General features: G+C 36.4%; 5 protein-coding genes and 2 long non-coding RNA genes across 9 annotated transcripts; 4 read left to right on the plus strand and 3 right to left on the minus strand.

The window, feature by feature from the left end:
• Positions 1 to 1,268: 1,268 nt before the first annotated feature.
• On the minus strand, positions 1,269 to 2,507 carry LOC114516433 (RIIa domain-containing protein 1-like). 2 transcript variants are annotated; one of them, XM_028535908.1, is made up of 4 exons: positions 2,327 to 2,507; positions 2,166 to 2,242; positions 1,757 to 1,784; positions 1,269 to 1,541 (listed from the first exon to the last, which is right to left on the minus strand). In XM_028535908.1, the coding sequence occupies exons 1-4, from the start codon at positions 2,414 to 2,416 to the stop codon at positions 1,479 to 1,481; spliced, it is 258 nt and encodes an 85-aa protein (XP_028391709.1). In that variant the 5' UTR covers positions 2,417 to 2,507; the 3' UTR covers positions 1,269 to 1,478. The 2 variants fall into 2 exon arrangements, with proteins under 2 accessions (XP_028391709.1, XP_028391708.1); XM_028535907.1 differs by having other exon boundaries at positions 1,738 to 1,784; positions 2,327 to 2,501.
• Positions 2,418 to 7,049, plus strand: LOC114516428 (membrane-bound transcription factor site-2 protease-like). The gene is made up of 10 exons (XM_028535903.1): positions 2,418 to 2,587; positions 2,769 to 3,035; positions 4,035 to 4,138; positions 4,547 to 4,793; positions 5,113 to 5,284; positions 5,404 to 5,492; positions 5,849 to 5,924; positions 6,002 to 6,118; positions 6,224 to 6,299; positions 6,492 to 7,049. Exons 1-10 carry the CDS (start codon positions 2,513 to 2,515, stop codon positions 6,715 to 6,717), a joined length of 1,449 nt encoding a protein of 482 aa, XP_028391704.1. The 5' UTR covers positions 2,418 to 2,512; the 3' UTR covers positions 6,718 to 7,049.
• LOC114516431 (radial spoke head protein 3 homolog B-like) lies at positions 6,938 to 9,778 on the minus strand. The gene is made up of 8 exons (XM_028535905.1): positions 9,475 to 9,778; positions 8,871 to 8,958; positions 8,465 to 8,752; positions 8,056 to 8,343; positions 7,885 to 7,963; positions 7,715 to 7,801; positions 7,442 to 7,594; positions 6,938 to 7,321 (listed from the first exon to the last, which is right to left on the minus strand). The coding sequence occupies exons 1-8, from the start codon at positions 9,582 to 9,584 to the stop codon at positions 7,134 to 7,136; spliced, it is 1,281 nt and encodes a 426-aa protein (XP_028391706.1). The 5' UTR covers positions 9,585 to 9,778; the 3' UTR covers positions 6,938 to 7,133.
• On the plus strand, positions 7,906 to 11,782 carry LOC114516435. The gene is made up of 3 exons (XR_003686295.1): positions 7,906 to 7,980; positions 9,834 to 9,942; positions 10,482 to 11,782. It is a non-coding gene; the product is annotated as an uncharacterized LOC114516435 (long non-coding RNA).
• A 1,303-nt stretch (positions 11,783 to 13,085) lies between these two features.
• On the minus strand, positions 13,086 to 16,605 carry LOC114516842. 2 transcript variants are annotated; one of them, XM_028536429.1, is made up of 11 exons: positions 16,232 to 16,605; positions 16,060 to 16,140; positions 15,882 to 15,963; positions 15,630 to 15,770; positions 14,991 to 15,477; positions 14,578 to 14,660; positions 14,398 to 14,505; positions 14,061 to 14,275; positions 13,920 to 13,988; positions 13,708 to 13,803; positions 13,086 to 13,576 (listed from the first exon to the last, which is right to left on the minus strand). In XM_028536429.1, exons 5-11 carry the CDS (start codon positions 15,019 to 15,021, stop codon positions 13,399 to 13,401), a joined length of 780 nt encoding a protein of 259 aa, XP_028392230.1. In that variant the 5' UTR covers positions 15,022 to 15,477; positions 15,630 to 15,770; positions 15,882 to 15,963; positions 16,060 to 16,140; positions 16,232 to 16,605; the 3' UTR covers positions 13,086 to 13,398. The 2 variants fall into 2 exon arrangements, with proteins under 2 accessions (XP_028392230.1, XP_028392229.1); XM_028536428.1 differs by lacking the exons at positions 14,991 to 15,477; positions 15,630 to 15,770; positions 15,882 to 15,963; positions 16,060 to 16,140; positions 16,232 to 16,605 and adding an exon at positions 14,871 to 14,980.
• Positions 16,606 to 16,812: 207 nt separating this feature from the next.
• Positions 16,813 to 18,628, plus strand: LOC114516833. The gene is made up of 3 exons (XR_003686318.1): positions 16,813 to 16,931; positions 17,082 to 17,487; positions 18,544 to 18,628. It is a non-coding gene; the product is annotated as an uncharacterized LOC114516833 (long non-coding RNA).
• Positions 18,629 to 21,966: 3,338 nt separating this feature from the next.
• Positions 21,967 to 25,847, plus strand: LOC114516640 (HMG domain-containing protein 3-like). The gene is made up of 9 exons (XM_028536167.1): positions 21,967 to 23,005; positions 23,135 to 23,268; positions 23,612 to 23,788; positions 23,952 to 24,041; positions 24,151 to 24,196; positions 24,340 to 24,470; positions 24,547 to 24,672; positions 25,009 to 25,230; positions 25,407 to 25,847. The coding sequence occupies exons 1-9, from the start codon at positions 22,318 to 22,320 to the stop codon at positions 25,845 to 25,847; spliced, it is 2,055 nt and encodes a 684-aa protein (XP_028391968.1). The 5' UTR covers positions 21,967 to 22,317.
• Positions 25,848 to 25,888: the final 41 nt, after the last annotated feature.

Raw genomic sequence — 25,888 nt, forward strand, 5'->3', positions numbered from 1 at the left:
GAAAAATTCATCATAAAATGAATTTGTTCATTCATTCTAATGACCACCAGTAGCAGTTTCTGAGGTCATCGGTTTTGCCAAGCCTCACGCTTACAAACTACTACTACTAAAGTTGATAACTGCGGCAGACATTTTGGCAAAATGACAGTTTTTTGATACCCCACACAGTTCTTTAAAAGCTCATAAACATTACATCTCTTTAGCGACAAGTAAAACCCAGTATTGAATAATTTATATTTCCTCCTCAATCATAAGACGTTTTATCTTGAATTATTTCATGACGCGGGAGTGAAATTGCAGAATTATGATTTACATATTTAGCTATATTTAATCACTATATTCGTTTTCCAATGTTCGTGACTATTAAATTAACTGCCTACAGGATCTGTGCCAAATAAATAAATGAATTTCAGCGGCGGCAATGTGCGGTGAACAATGAATACACGTCATGACCCACCCTGTTGTCGTTTTAGCACGCCATTTATGTTAATAAGTTTAAGCACAGTGGTCTAAGCCTCATCATACAGCAATATATAATATTGTGCAAAACTTACAGCACTACACACCACTGTACAACTATAAAATGCAGTACTATGGTAACAAACACAATATAGCACTACTACACTGCACTATAAAATACTATAGAATACTGTACAGGATTATACTTTGCTATAGGCACTATACACTGCCATATCTCACTGTACATTGCTAATACATCATACAACACTATACAATATTGTACAGTTTACCATACTGCTAGTAATGTATGTAATAATGTATGCCACAGTGTCCTAATGTATAGAGCTGTATTAGTACTAATTATAACCAGTGTGCCAGCCTGCTGAGGATTTTGTCTCGCTATGTAAATTTTGAATCATTATAATTATTCATGTCTTTAGAAATCTATTGTTTTCACAGTCAGTGAACATTAAAATATTAGCATAGCTGGACAAATCGACAGGCTGGCTACGCTACTGGTACTAACTGTACTTTGAAGGAGTGCTGTAGTACTGTATCAAATTAATTGCATTGTATATACAGTACTGTACAGTGTGTACAGTATGGTAGTGTTTGATAGCCTTAGTACTGTCATGTATAGTACTGTAATCTGTACAATGTAAAACATCTAGGAGTGCTTGACTAGATGCAGGCTAGATGCTAGGGCAAGCAAAATGCCGTATAAAAATGCATTTCGTAATGAGGAAGGTTTTCATCGCTCGAAGCTTAAGTTCAAAATATATATAGATGAAATATTATCTTCATCAATGTCATGGTAAAAATTTATATAAATGCATTGTATTAGTGGACTTAGCACCCACCACACTGAAATAAACCTGCCAGCTGCTGTGAACTTTAAATAGATTATGACATAATGATTTTATATTTATAATGTAAGCAATTGACATTGTTACATTGCAGTAAATGTTGCTTAGTCTTTTTTGCTGTTTTCTAATTAATTGCTGCCTTGTCAAACTCTCTTAAAAAATTCTCTGGGTTTTCCTCTTGTATTTTCTCTTTAAGTTCTTTATCAGAGAAATATCCTAAAAGTAGAAATATTGTATGAAAGTTACTTTTAAACAAGGCCTCTTAATTTGACATGGAGGACACAGTTAAGGCATTACTTCTTACATTGCCTCCTTTACATCTGATTGCCATTAAGGGTTACGGTTAGGTTAGGCCCACACTAGAGATCCGGCCAACTAGGTACAAGTAGCAATATAATATGTATATTAATACCTGCTGCAAATTCACGTACATTTTCAGGTCGTTTTTTCAAGACTTCCCTAGCAAAACAAATAATAATTATTACCTTCATAATTATGTCTCATTATTCATTAAAATATATCAGTTGCACTATGTGGCAGTCATAGGCGTATGGAACAGGGGGCCAATAGAAATCTGTCAGGTAGAACTAAATATATGAATAATCACCCCCAATTATTGTTCTAGTTCCACCCCTGGGCAGTTGACCATATTAACAATGTTTTTGTCTTTCCTAAAAAGATATTTCACATCATATTTCAAGAATGATTAGGGCAAATCTTTAATCTTACCATCAGATGTGAAGGTAATATGCCTATGTCCTCAATATTTGTCCGTTTTCCTTAGCACAAAACCCTTTTTAAGTCAAAACATGCCCCAAGATTAACAATCAATCAACTTACTTTATGAAAGCTTGTGTAACATGTGAAATTTCAGCATGACTTCGTAAATATTTCTCATTTGCAAGCCTCGTTTCTATCTATTATAACACAATTAATACGGATGTTTTTCACCTGTAATTTAACCTTACGTAAGAGACGTCTAGTTTTCTGAATGGAACTACCTTAAAATGATTCAGTTTGGTTTGTTGCTCCACTGTAAGTGCCCCATCGTCGTTTTCCCCAAGACCAGAAATGTTTAATTGCGTCGCCATTGTTACTGTTAATTTTATTTTATGAGATCAGTTGGTTGAATACTTCATGTAGTAATACATAGCTACTAAAAAGCTACATACAGAAAGGAAGAAAATATGACTCATATTCCTGCAGTAATACTTCTCTTTTTGTTTTGGTCTTTGCTCTATCTTGGAGATTCTCTATTAAAAGTAATGTTGATTTTCACTATTAACGATATAGTAAACAGATAGTGAAAATTACCTCAACAAGTGGGGACGTTTATCATAGATTAATCTATATAATCATATAAATACATTCAAATTCTCCTGTAAATTAATGCTCAGCAATAAAGGTTGGCCTATTATGTCTTTACAATTTCTAATTTTTCAGAAATTTCGTAGACTATCACGAGCATACAGAGAGCTACTGGATCAAAATGGGTTATCTTTCAGTTTTGGTCATGTTAGATGGTACACAACAAAGTTTAACCGTTGCTTTTTCCGATGGGGCAAATACCATCCTACTTTGGCACGAGTTTGGTTTTCAGTTGGTGCATATTTTGGAGTGTCTATGATGGCGATTTCTGTGGTAATATTGTCGTGGACACTGGCTAAAGCTTTCAGAAATAGTTCTCCTGAACAATTTCTCACACCTGTGGTAGGTTAATAAAACTACGTTCAAAGTTGCAATTAGTGTGCATCTATTTTTTCAATTTAATATATCAGACCTTGTGTAATTGCATTACGAAAGCCCTGGTTTAGTTAATAGACCCTTTCGATAATTATGCACAACATTGTTTTGATTTTAGAACCACCTTATCTGAGATGGATTTCAAGTTTTACTCTCACAAGCTATGTGCAAAGATGCAAAACATCCTTCTTCAACACATGCATGAAAAATAAATTTTCATTTTGACAAACTAGTGTGAAGTAACACGAGAACGAGGCTTGCAGTTTTTGCCTGGTAGCCTTGTTTTAGTGTTACAACTTATTTCCACATTTACTGGTCAAAATTAAAAATTCTTTTTCATGCATGCTTTGAAGAAGGATATTTTGCATCTTTCCGCATAGCTTGTGAGAGTAAAACTTGAAAACCATCTCATTTAAGGTGGTTCTAAATTTATAAGATAATGTTGTGACGTAATTATCGAAAGGGTTTATTAAGAGCCTTTGGCTGCTATTTTTCATCACTATTTTATTATCTAAGGGTTCTGATAATCTAACTATCAATGCAGCATCAATTAAGTTAATTAAAGTACCCATACCATGGTTGCGGATTTTGAATGTATCAAAAGTTTAAGGTATTTTTAAAAACTTTGCAATACATTTTGTTATTGAAAATTTTATCTTGATGGTTTTATTGGCCTACCGGACATGACATCAAGTTGGGAATTGCAAACAGTTTTCTTTTGACTAAGTTGCACGAAAATCCGATTTGACATCATGTCCAGTAATTTCAAAGGCTGATAAATCCATCAAGACAAAATGTTTCAATAACAAAAGGTATTGCAAAGTTTTTTAAAATACCTTAAACTTTTAAAATATTCAAAACCTCTACCATGGTATAGGTACTTTAAGCAGACAATTAGAAATAAGTTAGACTGTAATATGGCAACTATGAGATTGACAACTGATCAATATCTCTATGTAAATTTAGATGCCTGGAGTCAATCTACCTTGGAGTCATATTGTATATTACTTGGTTACATTAACACTTGCTGGAATTGTTCATGAAGTTGGCCATGCATTGGCAGCAGTTAGGTATGTATTCCTAATTCCCATACGAATGGGCCAGTAGGTAGTGAGCATAAACTCATTCTAGTATCTTCTCCTTCTTCCATGATGTTCTTTTAAGTCAATACAATGTCAGTTCTGTCAATTAATAACAATAGAATAGCAAAACTACATATTATTTTGCACAGCTTGAGAGAGCAATGTAAAAATGTAGCATCAGTGCATTTCTTGTTAGTGTATCAATACATCATTAATTTCTTGCCGATTGTGAAATATCAAAAAGACTTGTGGATAAGCTGGTAGTCACTTAATATGAAACAGTTGGAGGAAACACTGTGCAATCACATTCTTAATGGTTAGTCTTTAAAACCAGCATGTCTGGCATGTTTCCACAAATCTGGGATTTAATATTATTCTTTTAAAATTTATTGTTAGAGAGCAAGTACGGGTAAATGGATTTGGTATCTTTTTCATGGTGTTGTACCCAGGAGCATTTGTTGATCTTTATACAGAACATCTTGCGGTTATATCTGCTGTAAGACAACTCAGAATATATTGTGCTGGTGTCTGGCATAATTTTATACTGGTATTAATTGCTGTTGGTCTCTTGTGGCTTCTACCAAGTATATTGTCATTGGGTTATGTTTCTAACCAAGGAGCTGTTGTGTTGCAACTTATGAAGGTACTTTGAAATTACTTACTTTAAAAATGTGTTCACATAGCACATGTAATTTTGCAGGTGCATAATTAGATGTATATGGATAATGGATTAATAGAACAAGATGATCTTTACAAAACAAAAATTACCAATAAAGTTCTCCATACATATTGACCTTTAGAAAGAAGAACTGATAAAGTAGATTAGTTTTGAAGTTTGAGGTATCTTATAGGTTACTGCAGACTCATTTAGTACATAAGTAAAGATAGATTTTGTTTCTGATTATAAAAGATAATCCTTGGTAAGTCCTTTTTTCATGCTATATATGGTACATCTAACTTAGGGATCGGCAGTGGAGAACAGTCTCACAGTAGGTGATTACATAACCTCTGTTGATAAATGCAAAGTTACAAATGCAGAAGACTGGAAGTTGTGTTTGAAACGAACAATATATGAAGCACAACATGGCTTTTGCACTGATATGATGACAATGACTAGAAAGAACATATTTTTAGGTAAGAGTTTTACAGTATTTAGCAAAAAAGGTTCCTTCAGCCAATTTGCAATTACAAAACTTTGATAGATTGAAATATAAATTTTATAATTTATTGTGACACTTATGAATGTATTTTAGGAAAAGAGAGTAATGTACATTTAGATTGCTGTGGAAATCTAAAAGCATCACGACTTTGTTTTTCATACCACTCAAGCTTAGGACAAAAAGTACAGTTCATCCGTAATGTTTTGATGTAAATGATTACTTGATGGTTTCATTGTTTGGCTGGCCAGATTTTGGATCAGGCCATCAAAACACAGAAAACCACTAAGTAATTGTTTTATAAAATAACAATAATAAGGTAGTGTTCCAAGTTTAATTTCCATACGCAAATGAAATTTCCGTGTTTGGATGGCCTGATCCAAAGATCAGAATACATGTTACATACATGTTATTTATGATACAATTTACAGTTACAATTACAATTTAACAAAAAATTGCCTTTACCTTTACAAAATAATTTATTATTGTAGTGAACATTGAATCTTTTATGTTTTTTACCAAACAAACATTGCCTTCTTAGGGTTTATCTTGCTTACCAGCAAGAACTATGGTGTCTAACAAAATGTGTAATGACCCTAATGAATGTCCGGGCACAGGTATTTTAACTTAGATTTTACTGTTTTGTTCTTATTATATTCACTCTTTACTATATACTCTCTTTATAATTGTTTAGGTGAGAAAGTTTGCATCCATCCATCAATAGACAACTCCAGCCGCCTGATCAAAATCTCTCATTATAGAGGAGAAGATGTTCTCTATGTTGGTGATCCACATCTTCTGTATTTCTCAGGTATATAATTCAATTATTTACATATTTCCATATGCCCAAGTGATCTAAATTTGGATTTTCATATGATTCTTGAATGATGTAATCTTTTTTCAATTATCTTTTCAGTTTTTGTAGGAACATATTTACCAGTTTTTAAATTTTTACCACTTTCATTGCCAGTCATATTAGAAACACTTTTTATGTATCCTTTTTGTGACAGAGAACTAGAGTAATTCATTTTTAGATCTACAAAATGCAATGCAAATCCGACATCTTTTTATAGAGCATAGTCAATAGGTTGTATATCAAGTTAATTTTTTATTCTGTTGGACTTTCAGTTGTGGAACTTTCAGTCTGGTAGTACAGTTTTCTAGTGACCTTAACAAAACACCAGGTATATAATCTCTCTCTCTAGTGCTCTTGCACTTTTGAATGCTGCACCATGTTATTGGCTAGATGGACAATGGATATTATATGCTTTAGTAGATTACTCTTTAGGTAAATATTTGCCTGACGTGCAAGCAAGGAACACCATTTGTACTGTTATTTTGACAGCTGGGACCTTCTTCCTTGTTTCAAATATCCTATTAGCTTTATGGACATTAGGAAACATAACATAAAGATAGACCCTTTTTGTTTGATATGCATTTCTTTGCCTGTTGCTGAAGGACAGGGATTTAATTGGTGCCTTAAATGTCAAAGGATAACAAGGCTTCACTTTGAGGTGGAAATTGCTCATTGAAGGTCAAACTGCAAATCTTGTGCAACCAGACCGTTAGGAAAAAACATTTAGAGAGATTATTATTATTTAATGTAGTATATTTTATACATATGTTTATCGATAACTGAAACATATAGGTACAACCAAAGATTAATCCAAATCAAGTGACAAAGGTGATGTGGAAGTAATGTGGTATGTGTTGGGTAATTAAACTATATTTTAAAATCTCAACTGTTCAAGATATAAGTATTTTGTTATGTAATTGGATTATTCACATTGTGGTATGAAAAGGGTTTATACAACCCAGCATAAGTCTTATTGTTCATCTGTTTGATCAGTTGCTTTTTGTTCCTCAGTCATTTCTGGTTTAGTCTCAATTTGTTCAGCAGCACTTTCTACTTGTGCTTCTTGTACATCTTGAACATCTTGTACATCTTGTATAGTTGTTTCTTCTGCTGCTACTTTCGCATCCTCTTCCACATCCACAATATCTGTACTGTCACCTAGCAACACAACAATCAAAATTCTACTGTCCAGAGATCATGCATGCCAGAGAGTAAAATAAATTATTGCAAGAAAAATGCATACTAAATTGCTATTATGAATCCATCAATCAGATGTACCTTGCAAAATATTTGTTGCTGAAGTTACTTCTTCCTGGAGTTTGTCCTGAACTGCTGCAGTTACAGCTGCCTCTCTTTGGATAGCTTTAAACAGCTGTTGTTCCAAATGGTCATAAGAATTGATTCTTTGCTTCACAACATTTCTTATCAATGCTAAAAACAAAGGTTAGTGCAGGAATATCTTCTATCAATGTCTCATTTTGTTTTAATGAAAGATTACAGTTTATTGGTTTATCATATGTATGTAATAAATTCAATGTATTCTATACTTACAGTCAAGCATAAGGCAGGCAACTCCATAATGGTTCAAATTCTTATCAACTTGCTCTTCTAGCCATGGCATAAAATATGTCTCTACATCTAAAAACAAAAAGAGCAATACAGTTAAAGTAGTTAAAGGTCATGGATATGGTGATATAAAATAAGGAACCATTTTGACATACCTCTTTCAACAGGGTCATAGAAGTATCCATTTTCACTAAGAGAACCAAATACTGATGGTACCATATCTGCTAAATAACTCTGAAAATAGCAAGAAGGTGGGTACAGAAAAAAACGTAATGCATTTGTTGCATGTTATGCCTAATTAAAAGGATTCAATTGCAGATGACTACCTGTGCAAAAGCTCTAGCTGCAATTTTTTCAGCTGTTTCCTTCTCCTTTTTCAAAACATCAGTTTGTTGCTTCATTCTTCTCTCTTTCTCTTCCTGATGTCTTCTTTCCTGTTCTTCCAACCTTTGAGTCTCAACAAGCTCTGCATTTCTTAATTCCTCAAAGCGTCGTTGTTGTGCTCGAAGGTTGGAAAGTTCTTCTTCCTCCATGACTTCCAACAAGGCTTGTTCAATTGTTTTACCAACTAAAACCTCCAGGATTGGCTTTACTTCAATGTTAAAATCAAATAGCTAAAAAAAAAGCAGCACTATTTATTTAGTTTAATAACTTGATGCTGCAATAGCATATCCTAGCAATTCTGCATTTCAAAAGGATATAAATGAATTAACAGGAAAATATATGACAACATACCTCTCCTTCTAATATTTGTGTGGCAACATCGGTGCCAGTTTTTGCTGGAATATATAGAGGTGATGGTGGTCTATCAAGAAATTCATCAGTCTGTGTTTCAACATCCGCCTCTTCCACTCTGTCACTGAGTTCCTCAAGGTACAATTCAGTTTGAACATCAATATGTTTTCTTCCTTCAACTGGCTCTGGTGATTTTGGGATTAGTTGTTTTTTAGCTCTCTTTCTGGCAATTGCACGTCGTCTGGCTTCCTGCTGCCGCTGGACATCTATTGGGTCTGGTTGGGCACTCTGAAAGAATACGCATTCAGTCATTATATACATTTAATTATTTGAATGGCTTGATTTTCCCAAATCCAAAATAAGCAAATATGAATGCAAATGATCAGAAAATTTAAGTTAAACTTACAGCAGGCAAGGTATGTTGTGCATATGTATTCCCACGGATAATTCTTCTGTCATACATGATATTACCATATGGCAATGAACCTTCATTTCTAAAATAAGTCAATTAACAATGCCACACGTACCTTGCGTTTTTCGGCTAGGTGCATTGAAGTTAAAACTTGAGGTTTTACAAAATATGGGGGTGAAAATTGTTAAGCTAAATCAGGATTACAGGAATATAGTCATATCAATATATATAATCATATTATATTTAAGGCCGTTTCGCGGCATACGCGCATATGCTAAACCAAATATTAAATCTTTAAACCGTATATTAAATCAAAGTTCTTCAAATGAACTGTTCTTGTTCATATCTAAAGAACGCCCATTTTTCCAGCAATAAATCTTTGTTTGTGATACACAAAACATTTTTCGTGTGATGAAAACTTGTCCTGACTGAAAAGTTGTGTTTTAATAATATTATCAGAATTCTGTTTCTACCTTTCCAAACAACAAAACTTTTTTCAAGAACCTTTATCAATAGCTACCCTGTTAAGGAGATTTATACCAACTTGAAGTTCTAGTTTTAATAATTTTAATACGTCTTTGGCTTTGCAAACACTTACTCAAATGCATCGTGATCTCTGTATTTTTTCCTTTGCTTAACTGGTCGCGGTTGACTAGCGAATGTGTATGTTCTTGAACCGTCCCCGTTTTGAGAAATAACTTGGGTCATTTTGGTATTGTTTACTTCTGTATTGTCTTGAGAAAGATTTTACAAAATTTACAATATTGAAAAACTTTCTTCCTCGAAGACAAAACTTATTAGTGAGTGCGTTGCTACGCAACGAACTACGAGTTGTTTCCACTTCAATTTTTTAATTTTTATATTTTTATTAGTACTAGGGCCTAATATTTCAGATCCGCCTGAGCACCAATTATTGCGAGGTTTATCAAGAATTTGCCTAAATTTGTTCTGTTTTAGGTTGCAAACACTACCAAACAGTGAAATAAAGATATGAAACATTATCCCACTCAAAAATAGATTATAGTCCAGATGAAGAATCGAATTCACTGGTCCATAATAAATACAGGTCAGTGGTCTATTGCATTGTGGGCAATGTGGTGTGACCAAATTAGCCAATCACAAGCTGTAGTTTCGGTCATGTGACAGTTTTTGGCAGATTGAGTGATTGACAGTAAGACTCAGTTTTCAAGACCATGTGGACGATGCGGTGGCAAGGAAATTCGCTCTTCGTTGCAAGAAAAGAAAACCAGGGGCTAGTTGTTCAAAGCTAGGTTAGCGTTAACCCTGGGTTAATTTTAATCCAGTGTTTTAGTTTATGTGCTTCTGAACCACTATTCGTTTTGAAACTTTAGAAAATATGACTTCTATTGGTACAGGAAATATTTATGAAAAAAGATATTCAACTTTGTAAACAAGCGATTTAAAAAATCGATGTAAAGATTTGCTTTAACCCAGGGTTAAGCTAACCGGCTTTTGAACAACCGGCCCCTGGTGTGTATATCTCTGAATACTCTGCACAAAAAGAACGCAGATATTATTCAAACAATGTTTCAAATAATTAAATAGTTATTAAACACTTTTTTGTCTTTTACTGTTTCATTTTAGGCCGAAATCCGTCGACGAAAGCTAGATTCAATGGTCGTGAATTGTACAGTATGTGTTAAATAGTCTCTTATCTGTTAGTTATTGAAGTAAAACGTTTATCAGCCAAGCTAGAATGGTTCTGTCTTCGGTATTCGTATGAATAAGTGTCAATTATTAAGTGCAGAAAATTAAGTCCAATTTTCAGCGTATTTAAGGCGCTGCCGCGTTTAGAGCATATTGCTTTGATTTTTTAGGTTTCCTTTGTTGTAAGCAAAGCTAGAATAGCTTCAGCATAGTATTCGTAACGATTTCTACTAATTTGCAGAAGAATTAGGTCCAAATTTTCAGCGTTTCTAGCGAGTTTCCGTGCGGTTTGCAACGCCGGTGTTTTCAACTTTGTAGTCGCCGCCGCCGTTCAACTTTTAGATCATATTGTTTAGTTTTTAAAGCTTTCATATATTGTAAGCAAAGATAAAGTAGTTCTGTCTGAGGATTCGTATAAATTTGCAGAAGAATTACGTCCAAATTTTCAGCGTTTCTAGCGAGTTTCCATGCATGCATGTGCGTGTTTGCAACGCCGGTGTCTTTTTTAACTGTTGTAGTTGCCGCCGTTTAACTTTTAGTTTTAGAGCATATTGTTTAGTTTTTCAAGCTTTCTTAAAGTGTAAGCAAAGATAAAGTAGTTCTGCCTGAGTATTCGTACCAATTTGCAGAAGAATTAGGTCCAAATTTTCAGCGTTTCTAGCGAATTTATACTTGTGCATGTTTTTGCGACGCCGGTGCTGGTGTTCTTTTTTAATTAAACTGTTGTAGACTTGTAGTCGCCACCGTTTAACTTTTAGAGCATATTGTTTAGTTTTTCCAGCTTTCTTATATTGTAAGCAAAGATAAAGTTGTTCTGTCTGAGTATTCGTATAAATTCGTAGAAGAATTAGGTCGACATTTTCAGCGTTTTTAGCGAGTTTCCATGTGTGTTTGCAACGCCGGTGTTTTTCAACTTTGTGGTCGCCGCCGTTCAACTTTTAGGACATTTTGTTTAGTTTTTAAAGCTTTCTTATATTGTAAGCAAAGATAAATTAGTTCTGTCTGAGTATTCGTATAAATTTGCAGAAGAATTATAGGTCCAAATTTTCAGCGTTTCTAGCGAGTTTCCGTGCGTGTTTGCAACGCTGGTGTTTTTCAACTTTGTAGTCGCTGCCGTTCAACTTTTAGATCATATTGTTTAGTTTTTAAAGCTTTCATATATTGTAAGCAAAGATAAAGTAGTTCTGTCTGAGAATTCGTATAAATTTGCAGAAAAATTACGTCCAAATTTTCAGTGTTTCTAGCGAGTTTTCAATTTTCAATTTTCAATTTTTGGATTGCATGCAGCTCAGATCCCAACCCTTGGTTATATCTTGCATGTTTTGTCAGGAGTAATGAGTAAGTATAAGTGATCAGGGGCCCGGATCATTTATACCTTCTGTATGCTCGACTGACCTAGTCAGGCATAGGCAAAATATTGCTCTTGGAGCACACAAAAAAAGAGATGCATGTTGAGATATGGTCTTAAAAAGGGGGTATAATGGTCGAGTGTTAAATGTCTGTCCCATTTTTGAATGAATGCATGTGTTAAATCTTGCTAAATTTGCATGTAATTTCGAAAATGCATGAAAATTTTGTATTTGCATGTACAATGAGCATCCTGGTGAAGATGATGTTGGTGGAGCTCATGCAGGTAACATACCATAGGTGAGCTTGTTTCATATCATTTCAGATGTTAAGAAATGAATCATTTCAGATGATGATGGACCAGCCGACGATGACAGATGATGATGGACCACCCGATGACGATGACCAGCAGACGATGACAGATGACCAGCAGATGATGATGAGGCGCCAAAGACAGAAGATTATGGACTGAAGCTTGATGGGTGGTATTCAGTTTTCTTTGCATTCTATCCTATGCAGCTTGTTTTCCTGGTGGTCTGCACTGAATGTGTAATACATTAAGTGAAATTCCTATTTCCCATTTTGACATTGATGATAAATAAAAATTCCGGATTGCATGCAGAACAATTAAATTAATGTATACAGCATGTTTGATTCTTTGAAAATGCATGTTCCTGTTTTATCACTTAATGTGTAATGCAATTGGTGAAATTAATGCATGACATTACTGAAGTATCCAACGGTGCGGATAAAAATGATGAAGCATGAACTCAACTTGAAGAATGGAATTCTTACAAAGGTAACTGTGAACAAGAACCAGGTATGCATATGATTGTATTTGTTTGTTGGCACATAAGGCATTGGCATAAAAAATTTGCAACAAAATATTACAGTAATGCGCCACAAGATTGATTTCTGTAAGTGCATGTGCGAATGAAAATAGCCAAAATAATAGCATGAATTATAGGTGGTTGATGTATTTTAACAGGTATGATCCAAAATTAGCTGTGAAATATTCCAGTTATGCATGCCACAATTTAACATAAAGTACATTGTTCTAATTAGGGAAATTGACTTTCCAAGTGCATGTGACAGTAAAAATAATTCCCAGAATAATAGCATGATTATAGACGACCGTATTTAATTCTTACATGTATAAGATGAAAAATTAGGTGTAAAAATAATTTATGCATGAGAACAAATGCTGCACCCGATCAAGACGTCCTTGTATCTCAAGAACAAATCTTTTCAGTCAACTAATCCTTGATGGGAATGTTTTGGAGATCTCAATGCGATACAGAGAAGATGTTTTGGTGTTGAACAATGTCAGGAACAATGAAAACTTTAGCCATGCTGCATATAGACAGTATGTTCTATGGCAACATGGTAGATTAGGAAGAGGAAATAGGAGAGTAGTACCAACCTGTTGTGTGGTTGCTATTCGTAACCGTTATCCTTCACCTAATGGACAGTACAGGGGATATTTGCCTGCACGTGTTTAGATAATTTAGCACTTAAAGTATAAATGGTGCCCCCAAAAAGTAGACCAAAATAAACCACAATCTGATGTGATCCTCTTGATAAAAACCTTCTCAATCAGTTCAGGAATGTAACTAAATTCTTTTGGTACAAGAACACGAACACGGCACCACTGTTGTGTACGCTTACTGAACTTCCGACCGTACCTAATAAAAAAAACAACTTTACAATTCCATACAATACATACAGTACCATTACACTATAAGAATGCACAGGACCTGAAAAGTTGTTCACACTTAGGATGGGAACACTAAGGCAAAAATTTCAATACCAGTACCTTTCTTTCCCATCAGCTGTAGTTGCTGGTGCCGGGCCTCTGTGGTGGTTAAAGTCCAAGGCAGCAAGCTGGTTTCTAGCTTGGTATACTGAGTATCTGAAGATACAACAAACATCAACATTCTTTTATTAACAATGCTTCCTTGCATGGAAATCAACCATGATAGGAGTTTTATTAGCTGTTACCTTTGTAATAATATGTCATATACTTACGAATAGGCATGGCGCTTTGGAGCATACATCAAAATTACATTATGAAAGGACTCTAAAAATCCTGTGTGCCTAAAAAATATTTCAAACTTTGAGATGATATAACTTATCTGAAATTTTCAAATATCCAATCTCATTTGTTACCTGAAGTTAACATAATACACCAAAGTGTTTAAAAAGCGAGTGTCCAGAATGATCTTTGCCCGTGCTTTATGGGCAAAAGACTCTTTCTTAAGCCATGGCTTCTTTCTCTCACTTTCATTAAGAGGATCATGTTCACATTTTCCACCATTTACACCTTCCTCCAACACCCACTCATGCTCATCAACAACATGGTGTAAAATACCAATCCACTTATCCTATTAAAAAAATATAAAAAATACAACATAAAGTGACTACATATTAACACATGTATGTACAGTTTGCACGAACTAGATAAGTATTGCTGCAAAAACCAGTAGTACTTCAATGTGAATCTTACTTTGAGATTTTTTGAGTCATTAGCACATGTTTTTGAACAATACCAAAAATGGTTCCTTATTGATGGTGCCCACAAGGTCAAATCTGCATTGTCTTTAGATTTATCAGCCTAAAGAATAAAATCAATTCTAAATAAAGAAAGTTTTTTAACTAATTGCTGGTTGATATCTTCAACACTTACAGTAGTGATTTTCTTTGCAATGTTCTTTGCTCCATGCCACACATCATTCTGATGTGTGACCTCCTTATATTTCTCTTCCCTTTCTAAAAAATGCAATAATGCTAAATTAATAAACAAATGCATGTTGTAAATATTCCCTTGCTGTCTTTTAAAGGGTAAACACAATTAATTATATAACATTGTAATCAATCTGCAAATGAAGTTGTTAAATTATTGAAAGTCTGACAATATTGATTATAACAGGTTGAACTATTAGAGTTTCAGGAATTGCCATATTGTTATAATGTAGAAACTCATCAATGCAGCAATTTCAATATGACCATCAGTTACCACCTCCTTCATAACTATTGGTGATGCAAGCAGTGTGTCCATCCCTCTTTCAAACCCAATCCTCTCCATATTATTGCTCCTACCAGCAGCTTCTCTCACATCAACCACATTCATTTGCAGTATGGCATGATCATTGGTATCAGCCAAGCTGTAAGTACAATATTGTGCACTATGGCCAGGCGAGTCATTCCTTCCATCACCACTCAATATAACCTCTTTGTTCTCTCTTTCTTTCCAACATTTCTGTTTGTGTTCTTCCCAGTAGATTACAGAAGTTGAACATCAACCCCACCTTGGCGTAGGAATTGCCAGACAACAACAAAGCAGAAGCAAGCACGAGGTTGCCTGCTCTAATCTTGTTGCAAGAGGGTTGAGCTGCCCATCTGCCTCCAACATGACCACCCTTCCCCCCAGGATACGACCAGGCATGTTCCAACATATGTTTTCTTATAGTTCAACACACGGCCACATCCTTGTCGTTTACAAACACTCCCATGTAATGATGTTATCAAAGCTATAAGAGCTCATCTATATCATGTCCACGGATTGTCAAAACCCGGGGGGCATACACTACAGTAAAATGGCAGTAAGAGATATTATTGGACGAAATATTTTATGCCATATTCAGTGATATATAATGTGTATATTTATGTTTTAAATCAATAAGCATTACAGTAGGAATGTCACAAAGATTATTATTGAGGTTTTGCATCATCACTTACTCAAGAGAATCGTCCGACAAAACCTGGTCTGCCTGGATAGTGTGTTCACCAAAATTGTCATTATCATCATCACTTTCATCATCAGAACTATCATCTTTGGCTGTCAATGTTCGACTGTCAGAAATCAAACTCTGACCCGACCTGAGATATAAACACATATTGCGTATTTAAAAAGTAATACTCTCTGCGCAAAACTTTGCATGTATGGGTTTCAAATTATAAACTCAGTAATCACAATAAGTTTCAAATCACCTGATAGAATATGATGTTCTAACATCCGACAAAGCAGACAATGGACGCGGATTTGAGTGCGCGCTTGGCGTTGAGGTATTAACTATAAAATATTTCATACGAATGTTTTATGCGAATATTTTAAAAAATAATAAATGTTTACGTTTTTGGAGCAGCACTTTAAAACATATGTTCTTACTGGGAGAAGAAAAATATTTGGAAGGTACTTGGCGGCATATCCGTTGATTCCATTACCGTTTCGGTTTGCGTTTCTGCATTGCTAAAGTGAGTTCAACACATACATAAAAAGCATTATCAAGTAAACAAATAACACACAAAAAAGGCCGGAGGTTTTATCATTTTATACTTACCAAACTATACGATTCATCGCAAGATAGCTGTCAAGAAGCATATCCGCCACATCCTTGTCTGTTCTCAATTTATGCTGCTCCTTAAACGCTCTCCATCGAGGGAAAGAACCCAACAAATACACTTTAGAGGCATCTCTACTAGCATAATATTCTTTTCTACTCGACGACATGACTCAGTGCTCTTGAAAGATTGAGAATTTCTTTCCTAAATTGTCGGCTGGTCATGGTTTTTAGACTGAACAATCCCGGGGATTATCAACTTCAGGTGGAGTCCCCAGGCTGGCGCACGCGCAGAAGCCGTGTCTTTAAAACAGGCAAAAAAATAAGAAATTTCAACCGCTCTTCACCGCAATTTCGGCTCTCTTCACCGCAATTTCCACCGCTCTTCACCGCAATTTCCACCGCTCTTCACCGTAATTTCCACCGCTCTTCACCGCAATTTCCACGGCTCTTCACCGCAATTTCCACCGCTCTTCACCGCAATTTCCTTTCGCTTCTACGCATGTGCGAGCTTTGTTTATATTTTTCGTTTTGGTGTGAATCCATTTCATTTGCGCAACATGAAGTATTCAAAAAACTAAATTAAAATGGCGGACGCATCGAGAGTGAAGAGTGGAGCTTCATAAAACCATTCAACAATTGTCTTTTACAAGACAACCACATAAATATTTTGAAAAACAACTACTGGAAGATATCTCCTGTAAGTTTGTCGATTTTATCTAAGTTTGAGATACTGTGTATAATTATTTTTACAGTGATTGTTGGATAATTATTAAATTTGGATAAAAGATTATACTCAGATAATGATTTTGTTTATAAAATACCTTCGTACTCTGTTCTAATATTGCAGGATTCAGATTTATGAGCAAGATAATCATGCTTCCATGGTCAAAGTAGCTCTTCTGAGTGTGTTTCATCATCAACATCAATGCCATGTGGGTCAACATCACTGAATGAAACTGCTTCAATACGAAAGCTTACAAGTGAAGATATAGATAGGAGAGGATTTTGATGGCGAGTATGGTTATCGAATGATTGAACTTTCAAACCTAGCAAGTGCATTTCAGTCCTTGCATGATTGAGAATTAGGCGGAGAGTTGAAAGTTACCGATGATGAGTCTCGTAGATATGGAAATAGCACAGTCATTGTTGAGTCAGATATTGCAGAGATTGCTGTGAGTTATGATAGCACATGGTCTAAGCGCGAGGGTTCACTGCAAACTTTGGAATTGATTTTGTTATTTCGGTTGACACAGGTGAGGTTCTTGACTATAGTTTTGAATCCAAATTATCGAAGTTTGACATGTATGCATTATTGATAATTGGTGATAAAGTTGCCAACCTTAGTATAAATTAATAAATGCTAATCACTGAGTAGCATGTACGCGCACAGAACACGAATGTTGGGCTACCTATCGTATTACAAGATGTTTCACCATTCGTTCTCTCACTTCTCTGAGCAAGAAAAAAAAATCCTGAAAATTTAACCTTTTTCACCACAAAGAAAAACCACGCCTCGTGTTTTAATAAGTCACTGTTGCTATCTTTTTCTTGATTTACTCAACTATATGGATCGCTTCTGACACTTCACCCTCGCAAAATTTCGTACATGCTTTAATATTTGTGCATGGTGAGACTGAAGTGAAGACTTCTAAAAGTCGGACAATTAATTGATAATTGTCATGTAATTTCCTGGTATAACATCCCAACCTATACATTGTAGTTAAAATATAATAACAATATCAACCTCAAATTCAACTAATATTTTGTATGCAATCAAGCAAAATTTGGACATGCTGGTTGTTAATTTTACTGCAATTATTACACAATGATTACACTCCTTTATCATTACCCAATCCTGTCAGAATTGCTATCACATGTGAATGCAATATAATTTTTGTACACAATCATTATTCAATTATTGTTTTCAGCATAAATTATGCCTTAAGAGGCCTTCTCCAGACAATATTTATTGCAAGCTATATGATATTTGCTCCAATATTTGGCTATATTTGTGAAAGATACAATTGCAAGCTCACTATGATCTATTGCCTCGTTATCTGTTAACAACATTTCTTAGCACACTATACGGAAGGAAAATGGTAGGTTAATGAATAGTTTGGTATGTTCTTGGTTCAAAAGTATCTTCCGCATTTAGTGGTGGCAATAATTTTATAATAGAGAAAACACAGGGTATGTAAACATGTGAAATAAACATCTTATTACTTGATGTGTTTCAGGTAACTCCAATCTTGGGTGTGCTTCTTATCATCTTGGGCTTTTAATTATATCTGTTGTTTGAACCTGTCTAGGGGCAAATTGAAAAGAGTCAGGGTGATATTGTTGCAGACAAGGATGTTATCATTCGTCGTTCATGGTTGAATGATGTGAAACATATGTTACGCTGGTAGGTGATTTTTAACAACAGATGTTGCTTACTGCAGGATGAACTGTTTAGAACTGACAGAATTATCCAGTGTAAATATAGTTAGTTTGTGTAGGTTTCCTGCTGTAGTAACGCTCAATCAATAAGAGATGATCCAGTATGCTATTCCTTGTTATGCCATTGATCCTAGCTTCAAAATATATAGTTCTTTCTTCATTAAATTAAACATGTATATCTGAAATTAAACATATATTTAATATTTCCGTAAAGACATTTCTATCATATAAGTGTTAGCAATTGTTTTGTTTCTTTGTAGATACAGACAGAGCCACAGCATCGGCAGTCCTTATAAGGTGGGTTTGGTATGTAATATACAATTTCTTTTACCTAAAGCTATGAATCACCGACACGCCCACTGAATCTAATTATGACGTCACTTCCGGTCCGCGGGGCTTATTTCGCTACTTCCTTACGCTTTGACTTTTGACTCCCGGTTTTTCGATGGGCGTGGTCAGACACGATCACTTAATCTAATTATGACGTCACTTCCAGTGGGCGGGGCTTATTTCGCTACTTCCTTACGCTTTGAGTTTTGACCTCCGGTTTTCCGATGCGCGTGGTCAGACACGCCCACTTATTCTAATTATGACGTCACATCCGGTCCGCGGGCTTATTTCGCTACTTCCTTACGCTTTGACTTTTGACTTCCGGTTTTTAAATAGGCGTGGTCAGACACGCCCGCTTAATCTAATTATGACGTCACTTCCGGTCCGCGGGGCTTATTTCGCTACTTCCTTACGCTTTGACTTTTGACTCCCGGTTTTTCGATGGGCGTGGTCAGACACGATCACTTAATCTAATTATGACGTCACTTCCGGTGGGCGGGGCTTATTTCGCTACTTCCTTACGCTTTGAGTTTTGACCTCCGGTTTTCCGATGCGCGTGGTCAGACACGCCCACTTATTCTAATTATGACGTCACATCCGGTCCGCGGGCTTATTTCGCTACTTCCTTACGCTTTGACTTTTGACTTCCGGTTTTTAAATAGGCGTGGTCAGACACGCCCGCTTAATCTAATTATGACGTCACTTCCGGTCCGCGGGGCTTATTTCGCTACTTCCTTACGCTTTGACTTTTGACTTCCGGTTTTTCGATGGGCGTGGTCAGACACGATCACTTAATCTAATTATGACGTCACTTTCGGTGGGCGGGACTTATTTCGCTACTTCCTTACGCTTTGAGTTTTGACCTCCGGTTTTCCGATGGGCGTGGTCAGACACGCCCACTTAATCTAATTATGACGTCACATCCAGTCCGCGGGCTTATTTCGCTACTTCCTTACGCTTTGACTTTTGACTTCCGGTTTTTCGATGGGCGTGGTCAGAAACGCCCACTTAATCTAATTATGACGTCACTTCCGGTCAGCGGGGCTTATTTCGCTACTTCCTTACGCTTTGACTTTTGACTTTCGGTTTTTAAATAAGCGTGGTCAGACACGCCCACTTAATCTAATTATGGCGTCACTTCCGGTCAGCGGGGCTTATTTCGCTACTTCCTTACGCTTTGACTTTTGACTTTCGGTTTTTCGATAGGCGTGGTCAGACACGCTCACTTAATCTACTTATGACGTCACTTTCGGTCTGCGTGACTTATATCGCTACTTCCTTACGCTTTGACTTTTGACTTTCGGTTCTTCGATGGGCGTGGTCAGACACGCCTACTTAATCTAATTATGACGTCACTACCGGTAGGCGGGGCTTATTTCGCTACTTCCTTACGCTTTGACTTTTGACATCCGGTTTTTAAATGGGCGGGGTCAGACACGCGCACTTAATCTAATTATGACGTCACTTCTGGTCCGCAGGGCTTATTTCGCTACTTCCTTACGCTTTGACTTTTGACTTCCGGTTTTTCGATGGGCGTGGTCAGACACGCCCACTTAATCTAATTATGACGTCACTTTTGGTCTGCGAGGCTTATTTCTCTACTTCCTTACGCTTTGTTTTTTGACTTCCGGTTTTTAAATGTGCATGGTCACACACACCTATTTAATCTAATTATGATGTCACTTTCGGTCTGCAGGGCTTATTTCGCTACTTCCTTACGCTTTGACTTTTGACTTCCGGTTTTTCGATGGGCGTGGTCAGACACGCCCACTTAATCTAATTATGACGTCACTTTTGGTCCGCAGGGCTTATTTCTCTACTTCCTTACGCTTTGTTTTTTGACTTCCGGTTTTTAAATGTGCATGGTCACACACACCTATTTAATCTAAATATGACGTCACTTTCGGTCTGCAGGGCTTATTTCGCTACTTCCTTACGCATTGACTTTTGACTTCCGGTTTTTCGATAGGCGTGGTCAGACACGCCCACTTAATCTAATTATGACGTCACTTCCTGTGAGCGGGGCTTATTTTGCTACTTCCTTACGCTTTTACTTTCAACTTCCGATTTTTTGTGGGCGTGGTCAGACACGCTCACCTAATCGAATTATGATGTCACATCCGGTGGGCGGGGCTTATTTTGTTACTTCTTTACGCTTTGTCTTTCAACTTTCGATTTTTTGTAGGCGTGGTCGGACACGCATACTTAATATAATCATGAAGTCACTTCCGGTAGGCGGGACTTATTTCGCTACTTCCTTAAGCTTTGACTTTCAACATCTGATTTTTATATGGGCGTGGTCGGCAGTAAGGTCGCAGTCCTCAGAACGTGCATTCCAATTGGTTGACCTGTAGCCAATAAAAATCGTTCCCATGTAAACGTCATAGGCGCTCTCTGTATGAATTTATTATTATTATACACTCGCTCGCTGGGCTGGCTACATCAAATCATCGGTTATTTCCTAAAATAGTGTTTTTCGCTTCTACGTTCGCTCACTGGCTTCATCGGTTCTTTCTTATAAAAAGTTCTTTGAGGGACAACTTCGGGTTATATATTATTTATGGCGTCTTCCGGCCTATCTGATGTCGCAGCGGAAGAAGGGGGAGCAGATACGACAAAAGCCAAGGTGAAATATTAATTTTTCTGCTTGTATTAATATTCTGCTAGTAGTAAGTTTTATAATATTTCGAATTGTCTTTATTTTTTAATGTTATGAACTCAACTACATTAGAATTGACAGATATAGTTGGATGAACACAAAAATAACTTTATAAATACGACAATTCAGACGCTTTTCACGTGCCATTTATTTTGCGTTGATTTGCATCGGGCAGGAGTATTTTGTCAATGCCTATCTAATATATCAGGCCACACTCTGCCTGTTGGGACAAGGCATTGGTAGGTGCCTAAATGTGTATTTTTTTACAATTAGCTAACCTCAGGATGGTCTAAGTGTGGCAAGGGTTCCTGTCCAAATTGTGGTTTGCAATATAGTTGCCGTTACAAGCCACCAAGTTGTTCAGGATGCAATTTTGAGCTTGGAGGATCATATGTCCCTAAAAAAAAGCCTCGTCCATTGGTGCCTAAGTGTACCTTTGTGGTGCAGCCATCAGACGGGTTATCAATCTACTCGGTTAATACCAGTACCCATGATGATCGATGTATTGTGGTTCGTGAAGAGGCTTCATCTATGTGTCAGCATCACCTGTGTAAACAGAATAGAGCCATTCATATTAACAGCCAAAAAGTGGCAAGCTTTAGTTGTCAGCATTTAGAATCCACCAGAGATTGTACAACTCCTCTTCAGACATTCAATGGGATATCAGATGAGGTCATTTCCAGTTATCTCTGTGATGATGAAACAAAAAAAAACCCTGGCAGAAGTGGCAAATGCATCAAAGGCACAGTCATTTCCAGTTGTTGTGCATGTTTCTCCAACTATGTATTGCGTCTTTGGAATGGCAACCACAAACAAGACTGTTGGATATTGCCATGTCAAGGTAACTGAAAAGGAAATTAAATGCTGTTCCAAAGACTGCAAAGGTATGTTGAAGAGCAAGCAGCAAAAGTCCCGAAAAGTTTGCACCCACATCCATCTTTTATTGGCTCTTGGCATTTTTACACACAACGAATGTGTGTCAGCAGACCTTCCCCCCCCAATAGTGCCAGACAGTTCCTTGACAACAATTGACAGAAGGGGGAGCAAGTCTCGCAAGGCAACCATGGGACTTAAAATGAAGTTAAAGTTGCCATATGTCATTCCAAAACCCATTATTCAGGCAGCAGGTAAAATGGATTTTTCCGGGTGGCCAGAGCAGTTTGAACCAGACCAAACTTTGTGTGATTTGTGTAAAAGTCCTCTTGGTCAGTCCAAGCCACACCCAAATGAACGTGGGCGATCAATCATAATGACCAATGGATGTCCATTCAAAACAGTCAAAATGCTAGTCAAAGATTGCTCATGTTGCTTTGCTATGCACCAAGTGTTTCCCTACACATTAGGTAAGTATATACAGTTCAATATTTTTTTGTAGTATAGTAATTCTATGTTGACAGGTGAGTTTCTATTTCACAGTGTACATGTTGGCTCAGGGACAAAGGTTAATTTGATTCAATTTTATTGCCTTTTAGGTCTGTTTAATATTAGTGACAAGGTTCTGGTGGCACTTGAAATTCTATTAGACTTCCGAGAATTGTTCAAAAGAGGAGTGCCAATTTCTGTAGCCATAAAAAGTAAATTAGCTGTGATGGTCCTGAAAGTTGAGGTAATTTCAAGATGATTGTGTATGTACTATGCAATAGTATGCTGTACAACTGCCTAGAATCTGTCAGTGTCAGATTAGTCTTAGTATTTACAATAGGACTAGTCTAATAAAATTGGCAAATCGTCTGGTATGGGAATTTGTTAAGGCCCTGTTAAACGATGCAATTTTTCTTGAAACTTGCAACTCCACTCTTGACTGATGTAACATTGGCAAAGTGTGACTTCACGAATTAAAATCTCTCATGAGTAGCATTGCATTGCAAGTTGCAAAAAAAATTGCACTGTGTAACAGGACCTTTAGTCTTGCTCTAAATATTAACAAAGTATCCTGTGTATTTATTAAGGAATCGCCAACAGAAAATGAGTTGGAAAGTATTGCTACACATTTGTACAATGGGTTTTATTGCTTTGAGGCAATAACTGAACGCAATATGGATTCAGGTGTTTGTGGAATTTGTGGTACTGTTGGTGAAGTGTATTTTGGGGATAGGAATGAAAAAAATTGCTGCAGCATTAGCGAGGTAAAGCATTCATGGACCAGAATAGCCACATGAGAATTTTAGCAACATTTTGGTCTTTAGTAGTGTTCAATTATTAGAATGTCCTTGCTGGTCTTTAGCCTGTTCTCAGATCCCTCTGATTTGCCAGGGCTTCTTACACAAAATATTCGCATTTTCATTGTAGATTGATTACTCACCACTACAAGATATAGATTGTGAAGAAGATGATCCTATTTCCTTTGAGATTTTCTTGGAGAAATTAAAATACAATTTGGTGGAAAAGACAACCTACACACGATCGGAAAAGGCCACTATCTACTTTTCCACCATTCCACCAGTCATAGCCCCATCATTGAGAGGTACAAAATTGTTCAACACTGAAGGGGAAAAAAAGTGCTTTTCTCAAGCAATATGGCAAACCTAATAAAGGTTTGTAGCATTACTCATAGTACAATTTAGCCATTCAATTAAAATAATAAATGCAATATAATACAGCTTGTTTGTGACCATGAATGGTTATTTGGACCAGAATTGATTTTTTAAGTGAATTTAATTATGCATCTGTTGCACAGGTGATCCAGCTCTTTTGCATCATTGGATATCCACTCAAGTAGTTGACATGAACACAATTGAGCAATGCAGTGTCGAGAAGCTAAAAGAACTTTGTCATTTGTGTAATATAGCAATTTCAGGCAAATCAAAGGTATTTACTGTAATTTACGATTGTGACTTGGTATTAATTTACACGAAATAACTTGCATTTTATTTCTTCGCGTCAGGCAAGAATGCTCATTGATTTGCGGTCATTGTATGAAACCTTGCTGGTTGGTTCATGTCCTTGCCATGGCTTCACAAAAGTGCCAGGGCATACTGGTGGTTTCTACCACATTGTTTGTCGCCATGGCGTAAGTATAGAAATATTTCACCTGCAATGCAACTCTACTTTTGAGACATGTAAATTACAAAAGTACAACTTATATTTCGTATTGTTCTCTCAGCATATCGAACATCTTCACTGACACTAATTAACATCTCTCAAGAGCAGAATTGCATTGCAAGTTGCGAGAAAAGTTGCACCCTGTAACAGGGCATTTATCATCTTGTTTTCTTAGACAACCGTAGCCCTAGTCTTAGACGTATACAGTGTTATACCATTTAGAGCATTTATAAAATTTACATTTATAGAATTTTTACTCTGGGTGTTCTAAAAATATATCCTTTTGGGTGTCCTTTCCTTTCAGGTAACCGCAGCTTCAAAGTTTCTGACTTTACAGGAGTCAGTAAGACATGCTGCCGATCTCTATTTATCATTTAAGCATATTCCTCTTGTTTTTCTTTGCGACACGGCTTGTGGGTTTGTCAGGCACTTAGAGTGCCGGGTCAGTAAAGAAATGACCGAACAGCTATGGAAAGATAACAGAAGGTGTTTTGAGGTACCATCGTTGGATAAACCACCATCAAAGGTATCGTTTACGAAAAATCTACATATTACTGGTGTATTGTGCACATTCATTGCCCTGCAACATTTTTGTTCAGTCAAGGCTAACTTAAGATATGACTGGAAAACAGTTTAGAATATTCTGAAAACCCATAAAATGGAACAAATAAATTATTAATTTTGTCGTCATGACACTTCTAGGAAATGAGTGTCCCTATGCTGACAACAGCAGAATACAGAAAAAGTGACAATGATATGATACAGGTGGAGGATGGTAGCATGATTCATCCATTGACAGGCACATCCAGGAGATATGTTTTAGGTGACAGATTTCACACAGCAAGCAATCCTCACAAGTCACCCCTTTGTGAATATCACAACATAAATCTTTTGTCTCAGTCGAACACGATAAAAACAAGCTATCAAGAGTCCGAAAACAACCGAAAGAATGTGCGACGGTTACGAAGCTCGATAATGCAAAATTTTTCCACACACTATTTTCATAACTTTTTGATGGATTTCTATCAAAATGAGGAAATAGTAAAAAAGCAACACGACGTAGCTTCGAGACAGCTAAGACCTGGGCAGATGTTATGCAGGAATTCATATATGCAATTTGTGATAAAAGATGGTGAAAAATAAGCATTAGGGTTATTACTCATCGCGCGCTTGTTGATTACGTT

The sequence above is a fragment of the Dendronephthya gigantea genome, unplaced genomic scaffold (genome assembly GCF_004324835.1).
Source record: "Dendronephthya gigantea isolate DGI-Jeju-01 unplaced genomic scaffold, DenGig_1.0 000006F, whole genome shotgun sequence".
Classification (NCBI taxonomy): Eukaryota; Metazoa; Cnidaria; class Anthozoa; order Malacalcyonacea; family Nephtheidae; genus Dendronephthya; species Dendronephthya gigantea.

What these genes read in the sequence shown, in the direction of transcription:
- LOC114516428 (XM_028535903.1), top strand. Translation starts at nt 2,513, where the DNA reads ATGACTCATATTCCTGCAGTAATACTTCTCTTTTTGTTTTGGTCTTTG. An exon ending in AACAATTTCTCACACCTGTG is followed by an intron (nt 3,036 to 4,034) that starts GTAGGTTAATAA and finishes ATGTAAATTTAG; the next exon opens with ATGCCTGGAGTCAATCTACC. An exon ending in TAGAAAGAACATATTTTTAG is followed by an intron (nt 5,285 to 5,403) that starts GTAAGAGTTTTA and finishes AATGTATTTTAG; the next exon opens with GAAAAGAGAGTAATGTACAT.
- LOC114516431 (XM_028535905.1), bottom strand. Translation starts at nt 9,584, where the DNA reads ATGACCCAAGTTATTTCTCAAAACGGGGACGGTTCAAGAACATACACA. An exon ending in CAGCTAGAGCTTTTGCACAG is followed by an intron (nt 7,964 to 8,055) that starts GTAGTCATCTGC and finishes TGCTATTTTCAG; the next exon opens with AGTTATTTAGCAGATATGGT. An exon ending in TGCCTGCCTTATGCTTGACT is followed by an intron (nt 7,595 to 7,714) that starts GTAAGTATAGAA and finishes CTTTGTTTTTAG; the next exon opens with CATTGATAAGAAATGTTGTG.
- LOC114516433 (XM_028535907.1), bottom strand. Translation starts at nt 2,416, where the DNA reads ATGGCGACGCAATTAAACATTTCTGGTCTTGGGGAAAACGACGATGGG. An exon ending in CCAAACTGAATCATTTTAAG is followed by an intron (nt 2,243 to 2,326) that starts GTAGTTCCATTC and finishes GTGTTATAATAG; the next exon opens with ATAGAAACGAGGCTTGCAAA. An exon ending in GTTACACAAGCTTTCATAAA is followed by an intron (nt 1,785 to 2,165) that starts GTAAGTTGATTG and finishes TTGTTTTGCTAG; the next exon opens with GGAAGTCTTGAAAAAACGAC.
- LOC114516842 (XM_028536428.1), bottom strand. Translation starts at nt 14,976, where the DNA reads ATGGAGAGGATTGGGTTTGAAAGAGGGATGGACACACTGCTTGCATCA. An exon ending in TTGCAAAGAAAATCACTACT is followed by an intron (nt 14,506 to 14,577) that starts GTAAGTGTTGAA and finishes TTTATTCTTTAG; the next exon opens with GCTGATAAATCTAAAGACAA. An exon ending in ATGACTCAAAAAATCTCAAA is followed by an intron (nt 14,276 to 14,397) that starts GTAAGATTCACA and finishes TTTTTTTAATAG; the next exon opens with GATAAGTGGATTGGTATTTT.
- LOC114516640 (XM_028536167.1), top strand. Translation starts at nt 22,318, where the DNA reads ATGGGATATCAGATGAGGTCATTTCCAGTTATCTCTGTGATGATGAAA. An exon ending in ATTGCTGCAGCATTAGCGAG is followed by an intron (nt 23,789 to 23,951) that starts GTAAAGCATTCA and finishes TTTTCATTGTAG; the next exon opens with ATTGATTACTCACCACTACA. An exon ending in TGGATAAACCACCATCAAAG is followed by an intron (nt 25,231 to 25,406) that starts GTATCGTTTACG and finishes TGACACTTCTAG; the next exon opens with GAAATGAGTGTCCCTATGCT.